Below are 19,940 nucleotides of genomic sequence, written 5' to 3' on the forward strand. Positions count from 1 at the left end.
GGGACATGGGTTCAAGCCCTGGTCTGGGAAGATCCCACATGCCACAGAGCAACTAAGCCCATGTGCCACAACTACTGAAGCCCACGCGCCTAGAGCCCGTGCTCTGCAACAGGAGAAGCCACCGCAGTGAGAAGTCTGCGCACCACAATGAAGAGTAGGCCCTGCTCGCCTCAACTAGAGAAAGCCCACACGCCACAGCGGAGACCCAGTGCAGCCAAAAAAAAATATTTTTTAAAGTAACGCATGCTCATCGAAGAAAAATTTGAAGATGTTAACATCAAAAGAAGAGTATAATCATCCAGAACTAACCACTGTTAACATTTGGTGTATAGCCTTCCACTCCTCGGAAAATATGTTTCCACAGAGTTAGGTTTATACTATGTATGTGTGCATGTGTGAATATAAAATAATGTGTTTATACATTGTATATAGAGTTAACATGTTATAAGCATTTTGTTACACATTTTAAAATATTTGGGAGCTTGGTTCTTAATGACCACATAATATTCCATAGTTATTTACCATTTATATTGTTTCTAAATTTTACTCTGGTATAAATTAAATTCAGCATTTTAAAGATAGTATTTAGGAGTAGATGACCTTTGTATGTTCAGAAAGAGCTATAATTATTCATGCTCTCCTCTGATAATTTCTTTTTTGGATTGTAGTCTAATGAAACTATACATACCTATGTGTGCTTGCATGCACACACATAAATACATGTGTGTATTGTATATTTAATTTTTAAAATTTTTTAATGAAAGGTCATTGGATGCTTAAGGTAGTGATTTTTATAAAACAAAATTGAAAACAACCAGTAGTAGCAGAATGGTTAGGCAAATCAGGATATATTGACATTGTATTCATGCATATTGACCTCCTAAAAGTTTGTGAACCCTGTCAGTAACTGGAAAATTATATGCTATAAGAAAAAATAGCAGGACTTTCCTGGTGGTCCAGTGGTTAAGAATCTACCTTCCGATGCAGGGGATGCAGGTTCGATCCCTGGTCAGGGAACATACCCACGTGCCGTGGGGCAACTAAGCCCATGCGCCACAGCTACTGAGCCCGTGCTCTACAACTACCAAGCCCTTGCACTCTGGAGCCCACACGCCACAACTACTGAGCCCGCATGTTCTGGAGCCTATGCGCCACAACTAGAGAGCCTGCGCGCTGCAACTACTGAGCCCATGCGCTCTGGAGACCACACACCACAATTAGAGGCCCACGCACCACAACGAAGAGCCCGTGCACTGCAACAAAAGATCCCGCATGCCGCAATGAAATCCCACATGCTGCAACTAAGACCTGACGCAGCCAAATAAATAATAAATAAAAATTAAAAAAAAAAGAAAAATAGCATAGCATGTCCACATAAATTTTTAATTGTGGAAAAACAAGTATTGAGGAGTATTTAACACCTGGGTTTCTTTAGTAGTCTGTTTAGGGCCTTAGTCTGTTCTCTATGTTAACCTGTGCTGTGATGTGAAGGCATTTCAGCTGCAGTGAAATGAGCATTGTGATTAGCAGTGTGTGCTTTGGTGTCAGACTAGATTGGGGTTTAACTTCTGTCTCCAAAGTACACTGGGCCATGTGAACTTGTTAATCTCTCTTAAGCCTGTTTCTCTTGTGGAAATGAGAGTAAAATAGGTTAATATTTGTAAAGGTCTAAGTTCCTTCAGTTAAGAGATTGGCAAAGATCAGAAGTTTTGATACTCTGTCAGTGCGGATGTGGAAAAAAATCGGTGTATTCATACATTCTTGGAGGGACTATATATTGAACAGACCTTTTTTGAGAGGTTAATTTGGCACTGTCTGTCAGCATCAACAGTGCACGTAACCTTGATCCAGTAATTCCGCTTGTAGGAATTCATCCTACAGATGTACTGAATTTGCACGTGTGTGCAGAAACATACCATGATAGGACAGTGAGAGAATGAAAACAATTTAAACATTCATTTATAGGGGACGAGTTAGGTATAGAGTGCCCATACAACGAAATGCTGTGCAACTGTTTGAAAAATGTAGTAAACTTTGTAATGGGGAATGTGGTTGAAAATTATGTCATCTTCTCAACTTGTTCCTCAAACTCGTATGTTCATAAATAAGCATATACTTTTAACTAAACGAATAGCTGCTGCTCTGCACCTTATGTTTTTCACTCAACAACCTGTCTTAGCAGTTGTTCCATTTCAGTACATAACAGACCAGCCTCGTTACTAATAGCTGCATAGGATTTTGTTGTATGGGTGTACCGTGATGGACTTAACCCATTCTTTACTCATGGAAATTTCAGTTGTTTCCAGTTTTCATTTATTTCTTATGTAAATTTCCTTGGATGCTTTGGGCACATACAGGAGTATATTTGTAAGAAAACTTACTGGAACTGGAATTGTTAGGTCAATGAGTAGTCAGTTTTTATTTATTTATTTATTTTTTAGAGAAACACTTTATTTTTGGCTGTGTTGGGTCTTTGTTGCTGTGCACGGGCTTTCTCTAGTTGTGGCGAGCGGGGGCTACTCTTCGTTGCGGTGCATGGGCTTCTCATTGCGGTGGCTTCTCTTGTTGTGGAGCACGGGCTCGAGGCCTGTGGGCTTCAGTAAGTTGTGGCTCATGGGCTCAGTAGTTGTGGCTTGCAGGCTCTAGGCATGCAGGCTTCAGTAGTTGTGACGCGCGGACTCTTGAGCTCAGGCTCAGTAGTTGTGGCACACGTGCTCAGTTGCTCTGCAGCATGTGGGATCTTCCCATACCAGGGCTCGAACCCGTGTCCCGTGCATTGGCAGGTGGATTCTTAACCACTGCACCACCAGAGAAGTCCCCAGTTTTTAATTTTTAATAGATATTACCAAGTGGTTTTCCATAGAGATATTTACTAGTTTATACGACCTTGAATAATGTATGAGTGAAAAAAGCAAGGCCCAGGACATTAGAATGGGATGTGATCTCATTTGTATTAAAAAAAAGAAAATGAGAAGATGGAATTAGAACATGTACTTTTGTGTGCATAGGATATATTTGGAAGGATACATTAGAATCACTCCACAGTTGCTTCTGGGGAGAAGAACTGGGAATTTAGTGGAATGGAAACTTAGCATGAACCTTTTTGTACTGTTTGAGTTTTCTATCATTGTGTATATTACTTTTTCAGTTAAAAAAAACTGATCAAAATAAAATGTGAGAAAAACAGCTAAGTGAATATATTTGGATATATGCACTCTTAATTTTTCTTTAATGCATAAGGTCTCTGGGGGATCTGGAGTCAGGCATCAACCCCCGTACGTGCATCCTGGCTGTGACACAAGTTATCAGGGTGGCAGTCATAGTCATGGATTTTCTTTCTTTTGCGTATTGTTATAAATCGTATACATACGATAAAGTATCTTCCTCATAGAGTAAAACAACATTTTGTACTATAGTGGTTGTTTTAAACAAGAAAGACCATCCTAATGCAGTTGTGTGCTCTGTTTCTAGTTCAGGATGTTTATGATTATTTCCGGGCTGTCCTGCAGCGTGACGAGAGAAGTGAAAGAGCTTTTAAACTAACCAGAGATGCTATTGAGTTAAATGCAGCCAACTACACAGTGTGGTAAGTAAGACACCTCGTTAATATTCCCTGTCTGAATGTCGCAGGTTTTAGTTTGGATGACTTTTTTCTTAATGATAATTTTTATCAAAATAACAATTCACATATGAGTTTAAAAGTCAGAGACTGAATGAAAAATAGCAATCTCTGCTCTATTCCTTCTCATTACAGAGTCCCACTCCCCGGAGGCAACAATTCCTAGGTGTTTTTTCTTAAAATCACCTCTATATTCTAAATCATATGCTTGATTATTTTTAATTTTTTCACTTTACACATTACTCCTGCTATGGAAGATACAGAGTTCAGTCTCCTATACTGTCTCCATCACAGTAATCAGTTCATGGTTCATGCAGACCCACATTTCATCATATATTTATATTTCCTTTAACAGATTGGCTTTTTTATTTAGTTTTGTTCTCTTTTTACCAGCAAGTTATCTGTCTCCCCGACTCTCTGCTCATGTAGAATGTCACGTTACTGTTGAGCACAGCAGGTAACCCTTCAGTTCCTTCCTTTCTTCTCCAAGGACTTGGGCACCGTGTGTCTGGTCCATAGCTCTTTCCTGTGTCAGGTCCCTGTTTCCTAGATCCCACATCTTTCTCTTTCCTGCTTTACTCTCATTTTATAGACCAGATCCTTGAATAGAAGAAAACTCTTAGAAGGCTGTGATGGAAATTGTTACTGAGGTTTCGTAAATTTAAAAGTGTCTTCAGTCTCTTCGAGCTTTAGTGATAGAATTCTAGATTGGAAATCATTCTCCGTTAGATTTTTAAAACTGTCTTTCTGTTTCTTTCAGCCTCTATTGAGAAGATTCCCATTCCTTCGTTTTAACCTTTTCTTTAGCTTTGGGAAATTTTTTTTTTTATATGTTCTTTTGATAATGTCTTCTCTCTTTCCTCTGTTGGCTCTCTCTGGAATGCCTTTTAGTTGCATGTTGTACTTCTGAGGTTGTCTTTTCTTACTTTTATCTGTTTTTATTTACTTTTGAGATTTTTTTCAGCTTTATCTTCTAACCTATCTGCACTCATTTTTAATTTACAAGAGCTCTTTTTATCTTCTCTGAGTATTCTTATTTAATAGCATCTTGTTTATTTCATGGGTGGGATATGTTTTCATTTTTCTGTTTATTTGTTTTGGTCTCTTTAATGTAAACATTTTTCTCAAATGAATGGTAAGTTCTTGGCTCTCCTTTCATACTTACAGTGGAAGCAGGAAAATGATTTGGCATCCCTGCGTGTTGCAGGACTTGTCACCGAGAGGGGTTTACCATGAAGTTAGTGTGGAGGCATGGCTGCTTTGTTTGACGTCTTCATATGTCAGTATTTCTGGGTCTTTTCTCTTGACTACTTTGTTTCTCTGAAGAAGAGCTGTCTGAAGAATGTACATTTGGCTGCCACAGTTCTGGGGGTCAGTTCTGGCAGGGGAAGACAGGGGTGGGGGGCATCTCAGCTATTCAGTGTATCAGCGTTAAATTTCCTTGTTTCCAGCCTTTACCTCACCCTGCCTTCTGCTATGTCTGGTATTTCTTTCTGCTTTGGATTTTTCCAGAAAATAAAGCCACTTGTCTGCTGCCCAGGCTTTTTTTTTTTTTTTTTTTTCTGCCCAGGCTTTTTAAGAAAACCCTAGTCCTCCTTCTCCTATGTGTTTTCTTTACTTCCACAAAACACTTCACTTCTGGCGCTTCTAGTCACTGAATGTGTGTGGGATTTTTCCCCTACCAGGCAGTGCCCTGTGACACCACCTGGGTGTCCTACAGTTTAACTCAATTCTAACACTGTCTACCTGGAGGTAACGTCAGATCCCACAGGTTAAGGGCTCGGTCCCACAAGCCTGCCCCACCCCAATGCCAGTCGCACATCCTGTGCTTCTGACTGGTGGGCCATAAATCAGAGGTTCCACAATTCCCTCCTTGGGTTCAACTGATTTGCTAGAGCAGCTCACAGAACTCAGTGAAACACTTACTTATGTTTACCAGTTTATTAAATGATATGATAAAACACAGAGATGCACAGCCAGATGAAAAGGTGCATAGGGTGACATCTGGGAGGGTCCCGAGCACAGGAGCTTCTGTTCCTGTGGGGTTGAGGTGCATCACCCTCCTGGTACATGGATGTGTTCACCCACCTGGAAGCTCTCTAAATCCCCTACTGTTGGGATTTAATGGTGGCTTCCTCACGTGGACACGATCGATTATTAACTCCATTTCCAGCCCTTCTCTCCTGTCTGGAAGATGGGAGGTGGGGCTGAACATTCCAAGTTTCTAATCAAGGCTTGGTCTTTCTGGTGACCAGGAGCCATCCAGGAGCCCGACCAGAATCACCTCAGTAGAAGGGATGCCCGAGTGCTCTTATCACTCAGGAATTTACAAGGGTTTTAGGAGCTCTGTGTGAGGAAGAAAAAGACAGACAGACACACACACACACCCAGGTTGGGAGATGTTGTCACCTCTCTGCTCAGGGTTGGAGGAAGGATCTTGGCTGCTGAGGACTCTGTCTACATTTTAAAATGTTTTCAGCCCCACCCTTGACTTCCAGTTTTGGAAATACCTGATACATCTGATTTCTGAACCTTTCTTCCTCAGTTGACAGGTTTTTAGCACTTTCTGGTTTTCTAAGTCAGTCAAAACTTATCAGCTTACCATTTTCCATCGTTTTGTTGACCTCTTCCAGTTGCTGTGGTATCCTCTCATCCTTGTGGATTTATACCCTTTTTATTTCTTTACTGTCATTTTAGTAGGATTATCTAGAGCTGTTAGGGTGCTCGTCCATCACTTTATGTCTCTAATATGCACATTTTTAGCTTGTAAGAAATTCCTGACTGTACACAGCTCAGAGCAACTTAGAATGCATTTAAAATTTCCTAAGTTTATTTGCTGTTTTCTTAAAAACAGTATACCTGAAATTACCCATATGAACCAGGCTGCCTGTATGTGTATGTGCTCTGTGAAGCCTTATTTTCTTCAAACTAATTATAATAGAGGAATACTGTCATTTCCTCTATTTAGCATTTCATTTTAAGAGATAACTTTTAAAGTAGTTTTTTGGGGGGTTGGAGTCAAGATGGCGGTATGGGAAGACACAGAGTTGGCATCTCCCCACAACTAGGGCGCTTGCCAGACACTGGTGGGGGACCTTGAAGCCCAAGGAGATGGGAGGAACCCCCAAGTGAACCGGTAGGACGTGGGGGGACTGAGCAGGGAGGAGAAGTGGAGGCCAGACAGGACCAGCGCCCCTGAGGGGTGGCTGAGAGGGGAGGGGTTCCTATGCCTGGAGGGACCCTCGGGGGCTCGGATTGGAGCGGGCAGAGTGCCCAGCATTTGCCCTACTCACTTGAGCCTGGGAAGCCTGCTGGGCTCCCAGGCCAGGTCTCCCGCCCTCCAAAGCCTCCTTCAGGATGCATGGGTCTTGGAGGCATAGGAGGGAGGCCGGGGGAGAGGAGGAGAGGCAGCAGGAGGGGCCCTCCAGGACGGCAGGAGCAGGAGAGGAGCAGAGGGTGTTTGCCCCGCCCACTTGGGCCCAGGAAGCCAGCTGGGCTCCCAGGCCGGGTCCCCCGTCCTCTGAGACCAGAGGCAGGCCTGGGCCCCTTCTGTTCCATTGAGCCTAAGCCCCACCCCCCCACACACACACCCCCAGGGCCTTTTCCAGCTGTGTGAGTCCTAAGCATAGGCCCCACCCACTGCCCAAACCTCACCCTTGCTTAGGCCCCACCCTCCACAGCCAAGGCCTTTTCTACCTTTTTTTTTTCTTCCTTCTGCTCTTGTTTTTTTTTTCCCTTCTGCTCTTGTTTACTATTGTGATTCTGTTTTACCTTACGGTTGTTTCATCTATATTTTTATTTTTATACTCTTTCTAACATACCTGTTAGTTTCCTAGTCTAATTTTATTTTTTACTCTTTCTTCTTCTTCTTATTTATTTATTTATTTTTTTGCTGCTCTGCGCAGCTTTCAAAATCTTGGTGCTTGAGCCAGGGGTAGGACTGAAGCTCCTGTGGTAGGAGTTCCGAGTCTGAACCACTGGACTAACAGAGCACCTCAGACCCCAGGGAATATTCATTGCGGTGAGGTCTCCCAGAGGTCCTCATCTCGGCACCAAGACCCAGCCCTACCCAACAGCCAACAAACTGCAGTGTTGGACGCCTCAGGCCAAAGAACAAGTAAGACAGGAGCACAATCCCACCATCAAAAAAAAAAAATGAGACTGCTAAATATATATCACAGGTGAAGGAGCAAGTTAAAAACATAAGACCAAATAAATGAAGAGGAAATAGGCAATCTACCTGAAAAAAAATTCACAGTAATGATAGTAAAGATGATTCAGAATCTCAGAAATAAAATGGAGGCACTGATTGAGAAAATACAAGAAATGTTTAACAAAGATCTAGAAGAACTAAAGAACAGAGAAACAGAGATGAACAACACAATTGAAATGAAAAATACACTAGAAGGAATCAATAACAGAATAACTGAGGCAGAAGAACGAATAAGTGAGCTGGAAGATAAAATGGTGGAAATAACTGCCGAGGAACAGAATAAAGAAAAAAGAATGAAAAGAATTGAAGACAATCTCAGATAGCTCTGGGACAACACTAAACGCACCAACATTCAAATTATAGGGGTCCCAGAAGAAGAAGAGTAAAAGAAGTGGTCTGAGAAAATATTTGAAGAGATTATAGTGGAAAACTTCCCTAACGTGGGAAAGGAAATAGTCACCTAAGTCCAGGAAACACAGAGAGTCCCGTACAGGATAAACCCTAGGAGAAACACCAAGACATACTAAAACTAACAAAAATTAAATACAAAGAAAAAATATTAAAAGCAGCAAGGGAAAAACAAAAATAACATACAATGGAATCCCCAAAAGGTTAACAGCTGATTTTTCAGCACAAACTCTGCAAACCAGAAGGGAGTGGCAAGGTATACTTGAAGTGATGAAAGACAAAAACCTACAACCAAGACTGCTCTGTCCAGCAATGATCTTATTCAGATTTGATGGAGAAATTAAAAGCTTTTCAGACAAGCAAAAGCTAAGAGAATTCAGTACCACAAAACCAGCTTTACAACAAATGCTAAAGAAACTTCTCTAGGCGGGAAACACAAGAGAAGAAAAAGACCTACAAAAACAAACCCAAAACAATTAAGAAAATGGTACTAGGAATATACATATCGATAATAACCTTGAATGTAAATGGATTAAATGCCCCAACCAAGAGACACAGACTGGCTGAATAGATACAAAAACAAGATCCATATATATGCTGTCTACAAGAGACGCACTTCAGATGTAGGGACACGTACAGGTGGAAAGTGAGGGGATGGAAAAACATATTGCATGCAAATGGAAATCAAAAGAAAGCTGCAGTAGCAATACTCATATCAGATAAAATAGACTTGAAAATAAAGACTGTTACAAGACATAAGGAAGGACACTACATAATGATCAAGGGATTAATCCAAGAAGAAGATATAACAATTATAAATGTTTATGCACCCAACATAGGAGCACCTCAATACATAAGGCAAATGCTAACAACCAGGAAAGGAGAAATCGACAGTAACACAATAATAATAGGGGACTTTAACAACCCACTTACCAATGGACAGATCATCCAAACAGAAAATAAAGAAGCACAAGCGTTAAATGACACAATAGACCAGATAGATTTAATTGATATTTATAGAACATTGCACCCAAAAGTGGCAGAATACACTTTTTTTTCAGGTGCACACAGAACATTCTCCAGGATAGATCACATCATGGGTCACAAATCAAGCCTCGGAAAATTTAAGAAAATTGAAAGCATATCAAGCATCTTTTCTGACCACAATGCTATGAGATTGGAAATCAGTTATAGGAAAAAGACTGTAAAAAACACAAATACATGGAGGCTAAACAGTGCACTACTAAATAACCAAGAAATCAAAGAAGAAATAAAAAAATACATAGAAACAAATGACAACAGAAACACAACCAAAAACCTATGGGACGCAGCAAAAGCAGTTCTAAGAGGGAAGTTTATAGCAATTCAATCTCACCTCAAGAAACAAGAAAAGTCTCAAACAATCTAACCCTACACCTAAAGGAAGTAGAGAAAGAAGAACAAAGAAAACCCAAAGTCAGTAGAAGGAAAGAAATCATAAATATCAGAGCAGAAATAAATGAAATAGGAATGAAGAAAACTATAGCAAAGATCAGTAAAACTAAAAGCTAGTTCTTTGAGAAGATAAACAAAATTGATAAACCCTTAGCCAGACTCACCAAGAAAAAAAGGGAGGGGATGCAAATCAATAAAATTAGAAACGAAAAAGAAGAAATCACAACGGACACCACAGAAATACAAAGGATTATAAGGGACTACTACAAACAACTATATGCCAGAAAAATGGACAACCATGAAGAAATGGACAAATTCTTGGAAAGGTACAATTTTCCAAGAAAGAACTAGGAAGAATTAGAAAATATAAACAGACCTACTGCAAGTAATGAAATTGAAACTGTAATTAAAAATCTTCCAACAAACAAAAGTCCAGGGCCAGATGGCTTCACAGGTGAATTGTATCAAACATTTAGAGAAGAGCTAACACCCATCCTTCTCAAACTCTTCCAAAATATTATAGAGGGAGGAACACTCGCAAATTCATTCTACGAAGCCACCATCACCCTGATACCAAAACCAGAAAAAGATATCACAAAAAAAGTAAATTATGGACCAATATCACTGACGAACACAGCCACAAAAATCCTCAACAAAATACTAACAAACAGGATCCAACAACGTATTAAAAGGATCATACACCATGAGCTAGTGGGATTTATCCCAGGGATGCAAGGTTTCTTCAGTATATGCAGATCAATCAATGTGACACACCATATTAACAAATTAAAGAATAAAAAAGTATATGATCATCTCAATCGATGCAGAAAAAGAAAAAGCTTTTGACAAAATTCAACACCCATTTACAAAAACTCTCCAGAAAATGGGCAAACCCATTTCTGGAAACAATCCCATTTACCATTGCAACAAAAAGAATAAAATACCTAGGAATAAACCTACCTAAGGGGGCAAAATACTTCTACTCAGAAAACTATAAAGCACTGATGAAAGAAATCAAAGATGATGTGAACAGATGGAGAAATATACCATGTTCTTGGATTGGAAGAATCAATATTGTGAAAATGACTCTACTACCCAAAGCAATCTACAGATTCAGTGCAATCCCTATCAGACTATCAATGGCATTCTTTACAGAATTAGTGCAAAAAATTTTACTATTTGTATGGAAACACAAAAGACCCCGAATAGCCAAAGCAATCTTGAGAAAGAAAAACAGAGCTGTAAGAATCAAGCTCCCTGACTTCAAACTATACTACAAAGCTAGAGTAATCAAGACAGTGTGGTACTGGCACAAAAACAGAAATATAGATCAATGGAACAGGATATAAAGGCCAGAGATAAACCCATGCACATATAGTCACCTAATCTATGACAAAGGAGGCAAGAACATAGAGTGGAGAAAAGACAGCCTCTTCAATAAGTGGTGCTGTGAAAACTGGACAGCTACATGTAAAAGAATGAAATCAGAACACTCCTTAACACCATACACAAAAATAAACTCAAAATGGATTAAAGACCTAAACGTAAGACAAGACACTCTAAAACTCTTAGAGGAAAACACAGGAAAAACACTCTTTGACATAAAACACAGCAAGATCTTTTTTGTCCCACCTCCTAAGAGTAATGAAGATAAAAACAAAAATAAACAAATGGGACCTAATTAAAGTTAAAAGCTTTTGCACAGCAAAGGAAACCTAATCAAGACGAAAAGACAGCCCTCAGAATGGAAGAAAATATTTGCAAATTAAACAATGGACAAAGGATTAATCTCCAAAATATACAAACAGCTCATGGAGCTCAATATCGAAAAACAAACAACCCAATTAAAAAATGCGTGGAAGGGCTTCCCTGGTGGCGCAGTGGTCGAGGGTCTACCTGCCAATGCAGGGGACACGGGTTCGTGCCCCGGTCTGGGAAGATCCCACATGCCGCGGAGCGCCTGGGCCCGTGAGCCATGGCCGCTAAGCCTGCGCGTCCGGAGCCTGTGCTCCACAATGGGAGAGGCCACAACAGTGACAGGCCCGCGTACCGCAAAAAAAAAAAAAAAAAAAAAAAAAAAATGCGTGGAAGACTTAAATAGACATTTCCCCAAAGAAGATGTACAGATGGCCAAGAGGCACATGAAAAGATGCTCAGCATCACTAATTATTAGCAAAGTACAAATCAAAACTACAGTGAGGTATCACCTCACACCAGTCAGAATGGCCATTATCAAAAAATCTAGAAATAGTAAATGCTGGAAAGGGTGTGGTGAAAGGGAACCCTCCTGCACTGTTAGTGGGAAGGTAAATTGATACAACCACTATGGAGAACAGTATAGAGGTTCCTTGAAAAACTAAAAATAGAACTACCGTGTGATCCAACAATCCCACTATTGGACATATACCCTGAGAAAACCATAATTCAAAAAGAGACATGTACCACAATGTTCATTGCAGCACTATTTAGAATAGCCACGACATGGAAGCAACCTAAATGTTCCTCGACAGATGAATGGATAAAGAAGATGTGGCACATATATACAATGCAATATTACTCAGCCATAAAAAGAAACGAAATTGAGTTATTTTTAGTGAGGTGGACAGACCTAGAGTCTGTCATACAAAGTGAAGTAAGTCAGAAAGAGAAAAACAAATACCGTATGCTAACACATATATATGGAATCAAAAAAAAATGGTACTGCTGAACCTAGTGGCAGGGCAGGAATAAAATCGTAAACATAGAAATGGATTTGAGGACACGGGGTGGTCGGGAAACTGGGGCAAAGTGAAAGTAACATCGACATGTACACTACCAAATGTAAGGTAGATAGCTAGTGGGAAGCAGCAGCATAGCACAGGGAGATCAGCTTGGTGCTTTGAGACCACCTAGAGGGGTGGGATGGGGAGGGTGGAGGGAGGCTCACAAAGGAGGGGATATGAGGATATATGTATACATATGGCTGATTCGCTTTGTTATACAGCAGAAACGAACATAGTATTGTGAAGCAATTATGCTCCGATAAAGATGTATTAAAAAAAAGAAAATAAAAAAATAAAGTAGTTTTTTGTCTCATTATATATTGAGTTGGAATATTTTGAAATTTTGAAGTGAAAATAGACTAGAACTAATCATGTCTTTAGGGAAAAGGTTTTTTTAATGGTTTGACTTCACCTGTGAAAAAATTAAAGAGAAACTTGTTTCATTTATAAGTAACATTTTTAGGGTGGTTCTAAAAATAAAATATATGATAATGTTTGTAATGAAATTAATTTATTATATGAGTAATGTATCTAAATGAACAGCTTATACCATATGGGGAAAGAGATGTTTTTGATTCTTGTGTAATAGAACACTAGTAACCAGAGTATTACCTGGAAATAATCATTTGTTGGTTGTCTTTTCTTCTGTCTCACATTTGCTGCCTTTCACTATTTTGCTTCAAAATGCCTTATTCTTCTGTTCATCAGATAGTTGTATGAGTTTGGACAACGACAAGCAGTTAAGTTGCTAAATTACTGGTTATATAGAATACCTACCAAAAATGTGTCTATGTTGTTGTCTTGTGACTTCATTTGATACTGTGGCTGGGCAATTTATGTGGAGTAATGAGACTTTGGATGCTTGATGTTTGCTGTAGGCATTTTCGGAGAGTTCTCTTAAAGTCACTTCAAAAGGATCTACATGAGGAAATGAACTACATCACGGCAATAATTGAGGAACAGCCCAAAAACTATCAAGTTTGGTAAGATGAAAATAGGAAGGAAATAAGTCACTATGCTAATAGTACCTGCCAATGGGTGACGAAACCATAGGGAATTGTTTTTTTCTTTATGATTACAGTGCTTGCATTGGAGCTAATGTCACCAGGCTTAACGGTGTTGTTGGGAGTACCTGAGATAACTTTATGTTTAGTGCTTGAAGTGGTGCTTGACCCATAGTTAACACTCAAATGTTTGCTGCCGTAATTATTTCAGACTTCGACATTAGCACGTAATAGTACTAGAGTCAGGAAAAAAATTGAGTGAAAAATCTGAAAAAATGTTTCTATTCAGTGTGTTATAAAATGACTCTCTGGTATTTCATCTTTTATTCATTTGTTTATTAAAAATTTCTTATTGATGTTGGGGGTACAAAAATGAATGCGACACCATCTAAAAGGGAAAGCAAATAATAAAACCAGTTATTTTACAGAGCAGTGTGAAAAATATAATGTTAGGGTTTTTTACAGTGTGTATTTGTTCTAAAAATTAAGCCCCTAACTTAGCTTAGACAAGAGGATGGGGGAGCAGGACACAGTGGGGGAAAAGAGAAGTTAGGGAACAGGAGGACCGAGAACAAATAGGAAAGAAAGAGTCCGGACAGTACCCAGCATTTAGTGAGCCCCCCATGAATGGTAGCGACTGTGGTGATGGAGGTGGCGGTCGAGGAAGAGGAGGTGGAGGAGGTGGCGTTGCCGTGGTCATGGTGAAGGAGAAGCAGCAGCGTGGTGACCGTCAAGAGCTGTCTCCACTTCTGTGCCACTGACTGCCTGCTCTTCATGCAGGGCTTTCCTCCACTGGATGTTTTTCCCGGGTAATGACTAGCACACACACCCTGTCTTTATGCCTGAGATTTAAGGATTTCTGAGAAGAAAGACTGCTGAGGCAAAGAGAATATTCCGGGGAGAAGAGGCATGAAAGAGCTTGGTGCACTCTGGGAACTGCATGTAATTGCATGTGATTAGAGTACATTTGGGGGCCCTAGGACGAGATCATAAAGGGCCTTATGAACGTTGGTAAGGGTTTGGGGATTGATCTTAGCTGCAGTGGAGACCTCCTGACAAATTTTAATTAAGGAAGTAGTATGATTAGATTTGTGTCTCAGGAGCTTTACCCTGACAGCAGGGTGGAGGATAGCGGAACAGACTCACAGTTCTGGTGGGCCACTGGCAGTGTGGGAGCCAGGGGGGAGTGTGGTAGGGTATGGGAGAGAGAAGGGTAGATGTGAGAGAGGTTTTGGAGGCAGAAGCAACAGGCTTTGAAGTTAAACTTATCAGGGGAGTGACAGAGAAGAATGATGTCTATATTTTTGGCTTGACCATTGGGTGAATGGTGGTGCTGACCACTTGGGGAATTTTGGGAAACAAAGCAGCACATTTTTGCGAAAGGAGGGTGGATTCAGTACTAGAAAAGTAGAACTTGATGTGCTTATGGAAAACCTGTGTAAAGTTGTCCAGTTGTCCAGTAAGTGACTGAAAAATGCTTCTCTGGAGTGACAGTCACAGCTCTGGATGAGGATGCTCAAGGAGAATTAGAGAAGGTTGGGGACAGAACACTGGTGAGCATCAGTGTCAGGCAGAGAGGTGGTCCAGGACGACTGAGGAAGGAAACCAGAAGCTAGTGTCCTCACAGAAACCAAGAGAAGGGAGAGTTTCAAGAAGAAAGGGGTGGATGGCAGTATCAGCTGCTGCTGAGAGGTCGAGGAGAGCGAGGGCTAGAGATGACCCATGGGATTTTTAAGTTAGGCAGTTGCCAGTGACTGGTCTTGGCACGAGCAGTCCTCCCACCAGGGGTGGGGCAGGGCAGGGGTGGGAAGAGGAAATGAGCCACGGAGCAGTGCTTGAATCGCTGATGAGAGAGAAGACGGAGCAAGCAGCTAGTCAGGGCTGTGTCTTTGGGTTTTGTTTTTCCAAAGTGGCAAAGACTTCATGGTGTGGGGAGAGTTACTAGAAAGAGAGAAGGTGAGAATTCTGGAGAAAAGGGGGATAGAGCAAGGGCTTGCTTGGAGTTGGGAAGAGATCCAACACATAGGTTAGCCTTAGGAGAAGGAACAGCTCCCCAGCTGTGGACACATGCGGAGAGTGAACTGCTCTCTGGCCCAGTTGGCTAATAATAATCTGCATGATCAAATACGGTCGTTAAGGAGTACAAACCATAAGTAGATACTTAATTTTCAAAGAATTAGAACATAATAGATCTGACAGTGAGTAACTGAACATTTGGCAAAGCATGGAAGTGCTAGCTGTTGTGGATTTCCATTTGTAGAATTTTAAACAACTTTACCTGTGTAGCTTCTTTCTTTGTAAGTGCATGATGGTTGCATTCCTGAGAAATTGCCTTATGAAAGAGCTGTTTTATTGACAAAAGTGATTAGCTAGAGAGTTTCAGTCCCTCATTTAAAAGGCATTGACTCTTCGGAATTAAGGTGCTTTTATATAAATATTTGGAGGTTATAGCTCCAGAAGGGAGTTCCCTGGTGGTCTAGTGGTTAGGATTCAGCGCTTCCACTGCCGTGGCCCAGGTTCAGTACCTGGTCGGGGAACTGAGATCCCACAAGCTGTGTGTTGTGGCCAAAAGAAAATCCAGAAAAGTACTTGAAGAGATATATAAACTATGTACCATTTTATCTTAAAAGAAAAAAAAAATCCAGACATCACAAGCATTCTCAGCATTTGATTACATCTAGTTTTTGCTGAAGAGAAGTAGCTTCTTTTTCTGGACGCTGCAGATACTGTCATTAACACGTTGTCACCTATCGTTATGAAAAACAAAATACAAGACATCCAGAGTGGGCTTCCCTGGTGGCTCAGTGGATAAGAATCCACCTGCCAATACGGAAGACACAGGTTCGAGTCCTGGTCCGGGAAGATCCCACATGCCACGGAGCAGCTAAGCCCGTGCACCACAGCAGCTGAGCCTGCGCTCTAGAGCCTGTATGCCACAACTACTGAGCCCACGTGCTGCAACTACTGAAGCCCACATGCCTAGAGCCCGTGCTCCGCAACAAGAGAAGCCACTGCAATGAGAAGCCCACGCACTGGAACGAAGAGTAGACCCCGCTCGCCGCACCTAGAGAAAGCCCGTGTGCAGCAATGAAGACCCAACACAACCAAAAATAAATAAAATTTTAAAAATTTAAAAAGAAAAAAAGAAACCCAGAGCAGTTGCTGTTGGAAACCTAGCAGTTTTTAATTACGGTACATTTTAAATTGCCCACTCCGCTAGTTGCTATCATAATTAGTATAGTACAAGTAATGCAAATCCTGTATGCCACGTCACTTTTTATTAAATTCACTATGAAAACTTATGCTGTAAGATCAAACCCCTGTATTTAATTAATACTCTTTAAATCATAGAACATCAGAGAGAGCTTCTTAGTATTTTTTTCTGAGAAGTCATTTTGACACACTGGAGGACCTAATTCTTAAGTTTTTCCTGAATTATAGAATTTACCAGTAACCTGGAAAAATAAATTATTACTGTGCTCACTGACTTGGAAGACTTCTTAAATTATTTGGAAACCGTTCCCTCTAGGATCTTCCTCTTGGTAGTTTCTTGCCTTAATATTCTCTAAGATGAATTTTTAAATTTTCCATGCATGTAGAATAGGTCACCCATTAAGCATTAAATCTTTCCCCTTTCCCCCATCATCCCTGCGCACTTTTAGTATAATGAGTACTAATGGGTTTTTTTAAAAAACAGCTTCACTGAGATATAATTCACATATCATACTGTTTACCCATTTAAGGGGTATATATATGCAGCCATCACCACAGTGAATTTTAGAACATTTTCACTAATAGATTTTTATAAATATTTCAGCTAAAGAAAATTATAAAAATAGAACCCAGTAGAGAACTCTTAGAAGTATTTTCCTGGTACAGAAACTCCTCTTTCGACAGACTTGCAACTTGTCATAGCTACTTGCCAGACAAGAAGTGAATTCCATTCTGCCCACAAACTGGTGGAATAAGAAGTTGCTTGAATGGTGGCACTTAGGACTTAAGGAAAACTGACAGCGTGTTGATAACCAGAGGGGCTTCCATACTTGATAAAATAGTATCACATTTCCCATAATCTCACTGTGACATCTGGGCATGTTGAAAAATTCTTTCACACGGTATTGTGGTTGTCAAGAGATTACTGTACTTTCAGATTTAGCTTGAGATAAACCTTCTTTAAGCTCTTATTATCTGGTTTCATTTTACGTGCAAATCACTGTTTTATGTTTCTCAGCTGTTACTTAGTGTTCTGAAATTTTTTCTCATAGTGTTTATTCTGTAGTACCTTTTCTTTCTAGTAGAGTCTTGAGAATTAGAGATAAATTGCTGTTTCTTGAGTGTCCCTCCACATCACCTAACACATGCAGCGGATACTTCCGTTTTGGGGTAAATTAACACAAAACTTCTTCTCTTGACTTTAGGCATCATAGGCGAGTGCTAGTGGAATGGCTGAGAGACCCATCTCAGGAGCTTGAGTTTATTGCTGATATTCTTAATCAGGATGCAAAGAATTATCACGCCTGGCAACATCGACAGTGGGTTATTCAGGTATTGCCTTTCTTGTGTTTTACAGATTTTTATTTTTTTAACTGAATTAAATAATTTAATTACTATTAAATTGTAGTATACTTAAACACACATGTAGATCATTACAAACAATATATAATTATTAAGAATTATTAGATACTTAATTAAACCTGACATCCTTCATGTTGGTTAGCCTTTATAATCTCTTTGGATATGTTGGTGAGTAACTTCACATTAAAGAATAATAATAGTGACTTTTTAAATACTTTTTGGATTGAACTTGAGTCATGTATTTGCTAGCAAATTGAATAGAAAAAGTAGTTGTAAATTTTTTATACAGCTGTGTTATTTTAATTAACAAGGACATATTACATATTAAGGTTTTGCATGCTTAAACTTTGAAATATGATTTTACAGTTAACTGTTGTATATTTTATTTCTGCCCCCTTGTTAAAATTTTATGCTAAGTCCTGAATAGAAGAAAACAGTTATGGGACTTCCCTGGCGGTCCACTGGTTAAGATTTCGCCTTACAATGCAGGGGGTGCAAGTTCGATCCTGTTCAGGGAGCTAAGATCCCCCATACCTTGGGGCCAAAAAACAAAACATAAAACAGAAGCAATATTGTAACAAATTCAATGACGACTTTTAAAAATTGGTCCACATCAAAAAAATCTTTAAAAAAAAAAGAAAAAATAGTTATAACTCCCACTCTGGGCATTTTTATTTATTCCAGCAAACAATTGTAGTGTTGTGTCCAGTGAATTTTTTCCAGGGATTGCTACTTTCTGCACTGTTCATTATACCAAGAGTATTTCACCAAAAAATTTATTGCTTAAAAATTTAAACTTTTCCTAATTTGATTAAAGGAATACATTTTCTAAAGACATTTAGTATTTTTTTTATGAAATTCTAGTTTTTTGCTAGTATCAAATAAGCAATGTATCTCCGTTAGCTTTTTCATAGTTAACATCCCCAACTTTTGTGGCATTTGTACGTTTTGACCTTTTACTCCTTTTTCAAATTGTCTTTGTTAGTTCTCTCCATAATTTTTTAAATTAAAACAGCTTTGTAATGTAAAAATTTATATCTAAATCCAATTGTATATTTATCTACATGTATTTTAGCATTTTTGAATACTTCCCTTTTACTTAATATATGTAATAATGTCAAATCACATCAAATTAATATACAGTAGTACAGTTAATCATTGTCTTATCACTGAGTTTGGTTTTTTTCTTCCACATTTTTACTGTAAACAATGCATAAGCATTTAGTTAGATATGCTTTTTTTTTTTTTTCTTTTGATTTAATTCTTTAGAGTAGTTCTTGGGTCAAAGTTAAAACATGCTGCTTGGTATCTAAATTGTTTTCCACAAGATGCTCCTGAATGACAGCCACTCTGGGTGTTCACTCTCACTTCCTCATTTTTCCTTCCTCATCGCCATTCCTCTGTCTTTGATGACTTTTCTTGCCCCGCCATTTCCTTGACCTTCAGCATCCCTCTCCAAATATGTGATGAGTCCATGTCTTCATTTCTACCTGCTTAGCTTTGCTGAAGTTTTATTTATTTATTTTTGTTGTTAATAGATGATAGGACATTTCTAATTGGATGTTTTATTTTGTATTTTCTTTTAGGAATTTAAACTTTGGGATAATGAGCTGCATTATGTCGACCAACTTCTCAAAGAGGATGTGAGAAATAACTCTGTCTGGAACCAAAGATACTTCGTAATTTCTAACACCATGGGCTACAATGATCGTGCTGTATTAGAGAGAGAAGTCCAGTTAGTAATCTTCACTTGTTCACTCATTAAAAGAATATTTGTGTGCCTACCATGTCTCATGTTACTACTGAGATACAGGGCATAAAGGCGTTGGAATACAGCAAAGATCAAGATTGCCCCAATCCTACCCTCATGGAAGTAATAGGACAGAATACTTAGGTGAAACCTATAATGATAAATTTACGAATAA

The 19,940-nt window shown here is 39.5% G+C and overlaps 1 protein-coding gene across 2 annotated transcripts in view; it reads left to right on the forward strand.

Moving 5' to 3' along the window:
- FNTA (farnesyltransferase, CAAX box, subunit alpha) overlaps positions 1-19,940 on the forward strand; it is a 30,253-nt gene that overhangs the window by 6,620 nt on the left and 3,693 nt on the right. The window contains exons 3-6 of one of the 2 annotated variants that reach the window (XM_082680573.1): positions 3,472-3,586; positions 13,315-13,419; positions 17,859-17,985; positions 19,602-19,750. In XM_082680573.1, coding sequence (XP_082536699.1) covers positions 3,472-3,586; positions 13,315-13,419; positions 17,859-17,985; positions 19,602-19,750 — 496 coding nt within the window. The remainder of the gene's footprint in view (positions 1-3,471; positions 3,587-13,314; positions 13,420-17,858; positions 17,986-19,601; positions 19,751-19,940) is intronic. The other variant, XM_082680574.1, reaches the window with a different exon arrangement.

This window comes from Grampus griseus (genome assembly GCF_964374135.1).
Source record: "Grampus griseus genome assembly, chromosome: 21".
Lineage (NCBI taxonomy): Eukaryota > Metazoa > Chordata > Mammalia > Artiodactyla > Delphinidae > Grampus > Grampus griseus.